The sequence below is a fragment of the Notolabrus celidotus genome, chromosome 18, assembly GCF_009762535.1.
Source record: "Notolabrus celidotus isolate fNotCel1 chromosome 18, fNotCel1.pri, whole genome shotgun sequence".
In the NCBI taxonomy this organism is placed as follows: domain Eukaryota; kingdom Metazoa; phylum Chordata; class Actinopteri; order Labriformes; family Labridae; genus Notolabrus; species Notolabrus celidotus.
Window position 1 is genome coordinate 25747603 of NC_048289.1, and position 12313 is coordinate 25759915.

Here is a 12313-nt window from a genome sequence, read left to right on the forward strand (position 1 = left end):
TAGAGATAAGTTAAGAAGCACCAAAAAAACTATGATTTACTACAACCAGTGCGTCTGTTGTCCGCCAGAAAACAAGCACACAGCAACACAGAGTCCTGCGTGAGTTGCATAACCTTATTGCCATCGACTTTCTCAGCAGTTTTCCAATACAATTTTATGCACTATCACCGTGGAATAACTCTATTGTAAGTCATATTAAAAGTATCAATCATACACTCACAGTTCGCCATATGTCATGTGTTAGATTTATGTAAGGCTCACCTCTGTTTAAGGAAAAATCTCTCCCCTCCTTCTGTCCTCACATTTCTGACCAGACGCTGGCGAGTGAGGAGTGGAAGGAGTGAAGAAAGGAGTCTGAGGAAATTGAGAACACATGTACTCAAATGAGGAATTCCTGTGCTCCTTTTTTCCCCTCACTGCAGCAGATTCTTAGGAATCAGCGCATTATGTCCAGGGATGAGTGCCAGGGAAGAGAAAAAGGCCCATTCTTGACTCATTTTCTTTTGCAGGAGGCCTGCAGGGGATACCAGAATACCAGACACAGCGCAAAAACACATGATATAACCATAGCAGATCTTTCAAAGTGCATCTGTGTCAAATGCAAAATTAATTTTTCAGAACAAAAGGCAAACAAAGGAGGTTTCAGGGGTAATTTTTCGCCTCTCTGCTCTCTTTGTTTCTCAGTCCCCTCCTGTGGACCCACCAATGTGTCCGCCTTCGCCACCACGTCAAGCAGCATCCTGGTGCGCTGGTTTGAGGTTCCAGAGCCAGACAGAAATGGTCTCATTCTGGGCTACAAGGTCTCATTTGATTTCTTGTTCACAGATATATAAAAGCATTCAAATATCAAATTCATTCCCCCTCAAACTTCTCTCTATGTGTTGTCTCCTTGCCGGAGCAGGTGGTGTACAAAGAGAAGGACTCGGACAGTTTCGTCCACTTTTGGACAGTGGAGGGGAACGCCACCCACAGCGTCCAGCTGACTGGTCTGGGGAAATATGTGCTGTATGAGATCCAGGTTCTGGCTTTCACACGCATTGGAGATGGACGACCGAGTTCTCCGCCCATCCTGGAGAGGACTTTGGATGATGGTAGGGACACGGGATGAAGCAACACTGAAGCCTTAGAACTAAACAGCATTAAACAGAATTATTTCAATACCATTGGTAACGACCATGCCTTATTAAACTAACTAACTAAACAAATTAAAGTTACATTAACTGGTAATCAACTTACCATCAATTGACCAAGCTAGAGTTTCAACACTCACCTTTAGGGTGATGAAATCCACACAGGACAGGAGAGATGGCACCACTTGTGGGAAATTGAAAGTGTGGAAGACCCCTGTAGATTTGAGTTGGAGACCCCGTTCTTTGCTTGAAGTATACTCAAATAATTTAGCCGAGCCTCAAACCCATAAATTCAAGTTATGCCAACCTAACTTATGAAATGAGACCAACTATACACAACAAACTTAACACAGGTAGTTGAGATAACTACTTTGATGTAGTTTGCAACAAAATGGAATTTTTTTTTTGTTTACTTAACCAAAAAATCATTTTCAGGCCAACAATTTTATGTTTTAATTTTTACAGTGTGAAAAAGAAATGTAGTAGAAAAATGTAACCCTATACTTTCTCTGTGTAAGCTTTAAAGCCATTATCACTAACAGCTTTGTAAAACTAGATTCATGTTTTATACCGACGATATTTTATTTCAGTTTCAGAAATTTGATGTATTTTCTTTCAAAGATAATGAGGTAAATTGGGATAAATCTAACGTTGGATTTTGCTGACCTACGTTGAATTTTGAAGCAGCTTTGAGCAGCAATTTTCCATAGTGTTAATTTACGCCCCCCTGTGGACAGAAGTTGCAGTGGCGCATTGCATTCATTTAAAAAAAAAAAATGGGGCCGTTTATGTCATAATTACAAGATCTTTTCTCGTAACTATGAGTCAAGGTATACAACTCTCAGTCTTCAGTTATGTGGCCACGGATGGGAGATGGAGTAATTGTGACACTACTGGAGTCAACCTGCTTCTATTTCCTTTTCAGTTTTAGACACAGGAATATTGACTGATGCTCAGAAGTGGGTATGGAATTAAAAGCATCTAAAGTCAATAAGGTTTGTTCAGGCGGGCATCCCAGTCTGATATCACGACAGCATAATATCACACCTGACCTTTGGTAGTGCCAATAGTGCCGCCCCCTCTCTCCCATCTGTGACCATGTGACTGAAGACTGAGAGATGTAAACCTAATCATGTGATTGTGATAGCCTCTTCTCATAAATCCAAGAGAACATCTTGTAAATATAATGAAGAAACAACTTTTTTGGGTGAATGCAAAGCGCCATTTTAAGAAGTGATACTTCTGGTGTTGTAAAAATCTTGATTCAACTAGCAAGAGCTTTTGTTTTGAGTGGAAGTGAAAGAAACTTTTATTAAAACACTCTTTTTTGTTCCAGGATCCGTAGCTATAATCTAACGCAACTTTTCTCCAGCAATTTGCACATTTAAAGGTGACATATCATGCAAAATGAACTTTTTAATGGTTCTCTACCTGAAATATGTGTCCCTGGCATGTCTACAAACCCCCCCGAGAATGAAAAAAATCCATTCTGCCCCTGTTTTGATTTCTCCACCTTTCTGTAAATGTGTGTGAAACGAGCCGTTTCAGACTTCCGTGTTTTTGTTACGTAACAACAATATCCGGTCTGTCACGGAGTCAGAGCTCGGAGCTTGTTCAGCCCATAGACTGTATAAAATAATACTGAATCCCCTCCTCCGTTTTTCATTACCTGCACAAATGTGTGCTAACAAGGAGCTTAGGAGGGAGGCATGCTAGTTGTAGGCTGTCTTAATAAACACAAAGGTCGGTTTTACTCCCACGTCTGCAGATTTGAAGATCTAGTGGATGATTTTTATTTGTCATGGATAAGTGCTAGCGCTAATTAGCATAGCCACATAGCTACATGTTCATAGCTGTAGCTGTGTACCAAGACACACGTCGACATACTGATAAATAAAACAACAAGAAACACTAAATATGTGACCAATCCTTCAGAAAGGTCCTGCTACAGGCGCCTCTCCGTCAGGATCAGATTCTGGATCAGATTCAGAGGGTTGAAGTAACGCGGGTCTGTGAGCAGCCAACATGTAAACATTAGATCAACGTGCTGGACAGCCGAGGCCACACCCACTTCCTGAGGGGGTGTGGTCAGAGAGAAAACAGAGTGTTCTGAGGAGGACTGAAGAAAAAGGCTTTTCAGGCAGACCAAAATCTGATTTCAAAGTGTTTTTTTGAGCATAAACTTTAAAGACATGTTTTGGGGACCTCTTAGACCAATATATATTGATGAAAAAAGCGTGATATGTCACCTTTAAACACTGTGATAATACAAACCTAGATAGCTAAGCCAACAGCTAAATTTTTCTTTTCTCATAAATAATAATTATGTTGATTAAACTTCTGATATCATGTAATACCCAAAGTAGAGTTGCATGAAACTCATTTCAAAGTTAAGAGGCTAAGAGCAAGTTTGAGCTTGTTATTAGAACCAACATGAATGTAACATTATGAGCCGGTTAAGTGCAGCGTGACCTCCAGAGACTGTACAAAGTCTAATTTCATAATGCATTTCATAAATTAAATGGACATATGTCTGCTCATCTTAAATGAAAAGGTCAAATTCCATTTTGAATCCTTTTAAATCCTGAATTAATACATTATGAAACATTTTATCCTATACTCTGTCTCCTTCAGCTTTTTTGTGCTTGAGTCGAGTCTCTTTTTATAACCCTCTCCTGAACATACATGCCTGGTATTACAAATAAAAATCCTCCTCAAACTTTGAATGTTCCCTGCAGTTCCAGGACCTCCTGTGGGTATCCTGTTCCCTGAAGTGCGGACCACCTCCGTCAGGCTCATCTGGCAGTCTCCATCGCAGCCTAACGGCATCATACTCGGTTTGTAACCAACAGGACTCCTTTTACAGAAGAGGTTTTATCCGATGAACAGATCTATTTAATGTCATTTCACCACAAAACCAAGAATGTAGTCAAGAAAGGTTGGATTCTTTTGCAGGAGTGTAAGTAAATGACCTGGAAACTGTAAAGCACTTCACACACTGGCTTCTATATTTAGATGTAATGTAGCGTAAGGCCCACAGGTGTCCTCCCTGATGACTCTAAACATACTTTTATAATGTATTTCCTTCATGATGGCACTCACATCTCATTTTCCATTCCTGGATCAGAGAGTTGGAGTCTTTTGTAAACTAATTGGGGATTTCCTTGTGAGCGTTTGATTCATTATACATCTGTTGGATCATTTATTCTAAACTGTTCAGTATGTCAGACCCACGCAGTAGCAAGTAGGAACAGATGCTAGTGGGATCATTTCAGCATAGATAAAGCTGTTTGTCACATAGTTTGCTTTTTCCTGTATTGTTGGGAAAAGCAACACACACAGCAAATGCTTTCACACATTTCTCAGCCTGGATTAGATTTGCCTTTAAGCTCCTGATGACACCTCCAATAACGTTCTCAATATGTTCCCTTTTTCTCTCAAGCCTACCAGATCACGTACCACCTCAACTCCACCAACAGCAACACGGCCACAGTGGACGTGCTGAACCCGAGCGCTCGCCAGTACACAGTGACCAATCTGAAGCAAGAGTCCATATACGTGTTCCGCATCACAGCGCAGACCAGGAAGGGCTGGGGCGAGGCCGCTGAGGCTCTGGTGGTCACCACAGAGAAAAGAGGTAACTATGGGTTATGAAGTTATTTTGAATTTTAACACTGAACTGTTACAGTGTTGGATATTAAGTAGATATTTACAACATGATAAAAAAGGTTTTGTCCCACTATTTAATTAGATTGACAAGAGGCATTACATTAGTCAAGTATAGCAGAGTAGGGAATACACTAATCTAGAGTATAACAGCACTGATATATATAGTCTATAACAGCACTGATATATATATACAGTGTATAATAGCACTGATAGAGAGTATAACAGTAATGATATAGTATATAAAAGCAATGATATAGTGTATAACAACACTGATATAGTGTATAACAACACTGACATAGTGTATAACAACACTGATATAGTGTATAACAACACTGACATAGTGTATAACAACACTGATATAGTGTATAACAACACTGATATAGTGTATAACAGCACTGACAGTGTATAACAGCACAGATATAGTGTATAACAGCACTGACAGTGTATAACAGCACAGATATAGTGTATAACAGCACTGGCAGTGTATAACAGCAAAGATATAGTGTATAACAGCACAGATATAGTGTATAACAACACTGACATAGTATATAACAGCACATATATAGTGTATAACAGCTCTGACATAGTGTATAACAGCACTGACAGTGTATAACAGCACTGATATAGAGTATAACAACACTGACATAATGTATAACAACACTGATATAGTGTATAACAACACTAACATAGTGTATAACAACACTGACATAGTATATAACAGCACATATATAGTGTATAACAGCTCTGACATAGTGTATAACAGCAAAGATAAAGTGTATAACAGCACAGATAGTGTATAACAGCACTGATATAGAGTATAACAACACTGACATAATGTATAACAACACTGATATAGTGTATAACAACACTAACATACTGTATAACAACACTGATATAGTGTATAACAACACTGATCTAGTGTATAACAGCACATATATAGTGTATAACAGCACTGACAGTGTATAACAGCACAGATATAGTGTATAACAGCACTGACAGTGTATAACAGCACAGATATAGTGTATAACAGCACTGATATAGAGTATAACAGCACTGACAGTGTATAACAGCACATATATAGTGTATAACAGCACTGACAGTGTATAACAGCACAGATATAGTGTATAACAGCACTGATATAGAGTATAACAGCACTGACAGTGTATAACAGCACATATATAGTGTATAACAGCACTGACAGTGTATAACAGCACAGATATAGTGTATAACAGCACTGATATAGAGTATAACAGCACTGATATAGTGCACATATACAGCACATATATATATTGGCACAGAGAGGGCACTGATATATCAGTTTTATAATCAGTTTTTGCTGTTTATGTTTTACTGACTTGTACATCCTGCTTTTAAAACTGTTTTATAAAAGGAATATCACTCTTAAGGTCATGCTGCTGTACTGAATGTCAGCACAGCTGTGATTATCTTCAGGACTCGGCCACCATGACCGAAACACAGCCGTGCTGATGTTCACTCGGCACAACCATAAGTGTGATACTGCTTCAATAATGTGAGCCCTGAAAACAATATCCCTCTCATTTTATTCACAGAGTCTTTAACTTTAAGAAACAGTTACATCATTTGTTGTAAACTAGCAATCAGGAAACACACATTATGCCCATTTCTGTGAGCAGACACAGGTGTGTGTGATCTTAGTAATAACACAACTTGTACACAGCAGTGCTGAGCCCTCCTCGCACTCCATTCCAGTTAACAGTCCAGTTAGCAGATGTGTTTTCCAAAGCAGTGTTTGTGCCCTGTGGGTGTTTATCAGAAGCACTCTGATGCAGTTGTAGAAGCGAATCAGTCCATCTGCCTCCCTCAGGGCATGCTGTGGATTGTTTACTCTGCAACTTCCATTTTGCAGCTTCTTTTCATTCATCAGAACTGTAATTCTTTTTCTGTGTATCATTGCCGTAGCAGATTGCAAAACATCCTCTTTTATATTTCCAAAACCATTTTTTAAGCGCTCTTTCTCTTTTTACTCTTTTCCTCATTTAAACATATATGTGCCTGTGTCCATCCCTCCAGCTCGTCCACAGCCAACCAGCCGCCCAGTGGTCCCTCAAAAAGACGTTCAGGCCCGTCAGGTTCTGCTCTCGTGGGAACCAGGCAGTGACGGCCTCTCGCCTGTGCGTTACTACACGGTGCAGCTCAGAGAGCTTCCTGAAAGCAACTGGACTGTCCACTCTGCCTCTGTCAACCATGAAGCCAGCTCATATATTGTATCCAGGTAGATTGTACTTCCTTGTTATACATTTGGAATATTCTCCTTTTCAGGAACTGTTTTCATTCTATTTGTTCACTTTGGATATGCAGAAGTATAAGATAAAACAAAATGACACCATTCTCTTAAATCTTTTCATCTGTACTAAGGTGCCAAATCAAACAATATCCTCACACAGAATGCTGTTTCCAGAGCGTTACTGTCTGATTTAGCACATAAACAAATGGTGTAAAGAAAATAAATGCAGCAGTAAGCATTTAGGTCTCAGTCTGGTTGAATTTTGTGCTTTGTAGTCACTTGACAAACTTGTCGCTCCCACAGCGAGACTGTATTTCTCTTTTGATGTCAGGGACTTAAAAAGGTTTAAGATCCAGTGCGGTAGTTTATCATCAGGCTTGATGTGCTTTTCTCTGCTTCCATCCCCTAAGGCTCAAGCCTTTCACATCCTACCAGTTCAGAGTAAAAGCAACCAATGACATCGGGGACAGTGAGTACAGCGAGGAGAGCGAAGCAATCACAACTCTACAGGATGGTAAGAACGGCATAATGAGAAGATTCAGCACACACAGTGTAAATATTTGATGAGGGAATTAGTTAGATTCTAAAGGAACGGTTTTGGAAAATACTGTTATTTGCTTTTTTGATGAGTTAGATTTGAAGATTGAAACCACTCTCATCTCTGTTTGGTAAACATGAGGCTACAGCTAGGAGCCAATTAGCTTGTATTAGCATAAAGACTTGAAAGAGGCTGATACAGCTAGCATGGCACTGTTGGAAGCTACCAAAATACACCCATTGGAACACTTAAAGCTCACACACGAGTAACGTGCTAACTCTGAGTGTTCATACAACTGATGCAACAAGTTTCATTGGATGTTCCGTTCAGGACTATATCTCTTTGCAGCCATTTTTAGGGTTTAATGCTGTTCTCAAAAGGACAATGTCATAGAGCTGTGTTCTAGGTTATAAGTTGAAGAAAGTGAGGGAATCTGACTCAACGTTCTCAATTTACTGCTTTCAAGATGATGAGAAACTGAAAGGCAATAATTGTTTCAAATGAAGAGAGAGAAAGGAACATATTTTTAGAAAAAGCAATACATTTTTGCTGATGTCGTATCTTAACAGCCTGTGATGTGCAGATGTAGAAGGAACCTCATGACACTGGCTTGCTTGGATAGTAATTAGGTTTATTACAATCAAAACAGCACCAGTATCAAACAAGCACCATGGATGCTCGGAGGACGACTTGGTCAGATGAAGTGTCCTGTCGACTGTCTCCACGCTCCTTCTCAAATAGGATGAAGGTGTCCTCAAAACACACACATATATGGACTCTTGAAACCCTGTTTAACATTAGCTATTATTGGACTCCATCACTGAAGACCTTGTAGTGACCATGTCAAAGATGTCAACTGTCACAGTCAATCATATTTATTAGCAAGGTGTTCTTCTTTTAGACATTCCTGAATCCTTCTGGAGCCATTCAAAAATAACTGAAGTCTCCTGGAGTCCTTTTAAAACAACACATTCTTTTGTGTTATAAGTTACATATGAGATACTTCAATGACTTATTAGCTACAAAACACGTAAGCTAATGTAAGCATTTAACCTCTTCCTAGCGAACAGTGCTGTTAATGCTACACAGGTACAGTAGTTTTAGCTTGCCAATAGTAATGTAACAAGTGGCAACCTATGGTGCTTGAAAATGAAGCTAATGTGGAAGCACAAATTAATTGCAGTTCCTCCAGTGGCCACATGAGGCTTGCTGCAAAAGTCAGGGACCACCAATGTTATAACAGCAAAATAAGACATGTTTACAGAGTAGTTCAGAACACAGTTTTTGGTATGCAGTTCATGTATTTAATTATACAAACTGTAGAGTTATACATACATTTGCATACTTGGGGCAAGGCTGAGTTGACGGACATGCTGCTGTATTGTAGCTGTTTGCTAGGAGGCTAAAAGCCCGCCTCAACTCCACCTCTTAGCATGAGTTTAGGTTGATCTAAAGTTAGGTTGAGTCATCATTTCCAACATCACTGGGCTTCAAAACATCTCTTCAGAAACCAGTGGGTTACGTCACTGAGTCGACGTCCATGTTTCATACAGTCCATCATTTCAAAGTAACGGCACTGTTAGCTAAGAAGCAATATCTTATGGATTTAAAATAAATAGGACCTAAAGGTTATCAAAGACATTGCCTTACTGTATCTATAAATATGGCTTGATGTCTCTCCAGAGTTTTGCTGTCTATTTTCTTTTTAGGTGCTATTAAATTCATACAAGTGTCTGTTTCTTTAAGGCACTCTGGGACCCTCCCTTACTGTTGCCATGCTACAAAGAATTACAAAGAATAACAATGACAAATAATGAAATATGGTCATGAGCTTTGGCCCTTAAAGATTGTAGACAAAAAAGTCCCCAGCAAAAAAAACAGGAACATGTTTAATTTCTTATGCCCTTTTATGGAGATTTACCAATTGGTGATGTCACAAATTGAGCAAATGTCATGTGTTTCTCTTAGTTTTTGTTTGACTTTTGTGTCTCATCCTGGGTTTACTCCAGCACACCTCAAACTCAACTTAGCCCACGTTTAGTCTGACTTCCAACATTTGAACTTACAATTTGTTGGTAAAATATGAAAACACCTTTGAACCACGTCTTCCACAAATCATCAGATTCCTTTCATTTAAACACAACTTACAACCAAGAACTCACAGCATTAAATCTTTCAGCTTCCCAGTGTGATAGTGTCATCAAAGGATAACGGGCGCCATGTAGGTTAAATGGTCACCGTGCAGCCTCACATTGATGCTAATACAAGAGAGGCCTGTGTTGCAAATGTACTCTATGAATATCTAAACTTGTAAGTATGGTTATTTAGAGGTCTGATAATAACACCATGCCCCTTTGTACCCCAGTGAAAAGAGTTTGTCTGCATGAATCAGTCTATTGTTGTGATGCAGACGCTGCTGGCAAAGGCTGCAGGTTACATCATGTGTGCACCATCTGCAGTTACCATGAGACAAGAGGGCAGAGTGAAAGCCTTGGCAAGACTTGCCCAGTGGTGCTTTAACAAACTAAATAAATGTTCTGTCTAAATATCCTTTTAACTGCTATTTTTTGACTCATCCCTCAATGGCTTTTCTGTTTTGGCTTTTGTGTGTTTATGCTCCATGAATGCCACTGCACATGGATAGATTGAGCGTCTTGAATTGTGCACATTTTCAGGTCAATTAAGCTCATTTATCACACTTTTTATCGCCTCAGTGCCGGACGAAGCACCCGCCATTCTCTCCGTCACACCGCACACAACGACATCAGTGCTCATCCGCTGGAGGGTAAGAGGACACAGTGTCTCTTTTCTTTCTTTTTTTTTAATCTTTCATTGTTTTGCAAAATTTATGAAAGTCTGAGAAAGTTGGTTCTAATGAGAGACCGTGGCAGTACACCGAGCAGGCCTATACTTACAGACTGGATGTTACACACTTCCACACACACACACACACTGTCTACTCCCACACTCACACCTGGATTAACAGGTCATAAATAGGAAAAAAACAGGAGGCTTTACTTTTATGAAGAACACTTGTAGAGATTATAAGTATAGAGGCGTACTTGTTTTCTTGCCTCTGGCTTTTCTCTGTCATCTTAGACTATGGGGGATTTTTACATGTGACTCACCTTTGGATGAGCTCAGTCTGAGACCAGTTTCACTTACTGTAAGTCTCTTCCAATAATGCTAATTTAGAGACAAAACACAGGGTGTTTAAGTGGAGTTATCACAGAGAAGAAACACACAACTAAAGCGCCGATTAAGGTGAAATTAGTTATTTACCGACCTAATTAAAACTCAAACTGGGTCACGAGAAGTATTCAAAGCTATTTTCTGCGCCTTAGTTTCGCAGACATCTGCTAGATTAGACCTTAACTTTCAAACTTTCTCTTCCTTTCAGCCCCCCTCTGAGGAGAAGATCAATGGAATCCTACTGGGCTTTAGGATTCGGTATCGTGAGCTTCTGTACGACCATCTCCGTAGTTATTCTGCTCATGCCATGAACAGTGCATCCACCTGGGCTGAGCTTACTGGTGAGGAATCCTTACAGCTATACATGACTTCCTATTCCACTGTCTTCACCATGTGTTCTTTAAACAAATAGACATTTCTCAGGGTAATAAATTAATTTAATGTTAATTTCACTGTTGTTATGTTTCAGTTAGAGATGTTTCAGTGCTATTTTTTTCCATTCTTAGATCTGGTCTGATCTCAGATCTGATTCAATATCTAGACTTGAGTACTGGCTGGTACTAAGTTTCTTTGGGATATTAATGTATTGAAAAATATTAAAATTACTGTTATTGGACAGATAAAGACTGCACGACTACTATAGAAATTAAAAATTTGCTATTACTGTTTCTTAGCATGGCATAGTTCACCAACATAATCCCTCTAAAAATAAGCTGAAGACCAAGACACAATCTAGCTAACATTTGTAGCAGCTGGGCTTGTGGTCACTGAAGAGTGCAGCACTTACCCTTACTTTTAACCTAAAATTGTATTGCACTTTGCTTTATTTTTGTGTTTTTACCCTTTATTAGTGTTCTAACTTAAAATTTTAGAGAAATAGGGGGACAAAAAACGTGTTGAGAACTAGCTAGCTAACTAGTTGGCTAGCATTGTCTCTAAGCTAGCAGCTTACATTTCTTCACAGCCACACTGAAACTGCAGCCATAATGTATATTACTGCTCTAAAAGTATTGTGATAATGTTACAAACTTGATTCTTAGTCAAAAAGTTGATCTAACTTTGCTTAACTTTGTGTTTTTATGAGATTTATTTAACTTTACTTAAATTTGAAACCGAAATAAGGCCTTGAAATGTTGGTTGAAAACCTTGTATAGATTTATTTTAGCTGCAGCAATATTATTGATTTGTAAGCTGCTGTTTTGGAGAAAGTCAGAACTGTACTATCTATAAATATGAACATAAAATGCATATTTCAAGAAACAGTAGTTGCTGATTTTATGCGACAAGTACCTGCTAGCTTTGTGTCTCTGCCAGCAACACCTTCTTAGCTTCACATAACAGTTCTAACCAGTAGCAGCCAGAATATTGCTTTGAAGTCTACATTTTGGATTTTAGTATCGTACAAACTTAAAAATTTAGGGTGAAACACCACCTAAATTTGTCATTTAGAACACTTGTTGCTGATACTAGCTTTGCCTGCTAGCATTGTCTCACCGCCACTAGCTTACATTTTTGTTG

General features: G+C 39.1%; 1 protein-coding gene across 2 annotated transcripts in view; it reads left to right on the plus strand.

The window, feature by feature from the left end:
* The window catches only part of sdk2b (sidekick cell adhesion molecule 2b), a 486503-nt gene that overhangs the window by 433644 nt on the left and 40546 nt on the right, over positions 1 to 12313 (plus strand). For both annotated transcript variants that reach the window (XM_034707425.1, XM_034707426.1), the window contains exons 26-33: positions 685 to 800; positions 902 to 1091; positions 3869 to 3967; positions 4573 to 4767; positions 6852 to 7053; positions 7476 to 7579; positions 10318 to 10388; positions 11004 to 11136. In XM_034707425.1, the coding sequence (XP_034563316.1) occupies positions 685 to 800; positions 902 to 1091; positions 3869 to 3967; positions 4573 to 4767; positions 6852 to 7053; positions 7476 to 7579; positions 10318 to 10388; positions 11004 to 11136 (1110 nt within the window). The remainder of the gene's footprint in view (positions 1 to 684; positions 801 to 901; positions 1092 to 3868; positions 3968 to 4572; positions 4768 to 6851; positions 7054 to 7475; positions 7580 to 10317; positions 10389 to 11003; positions 11137 to 12313) is intronic.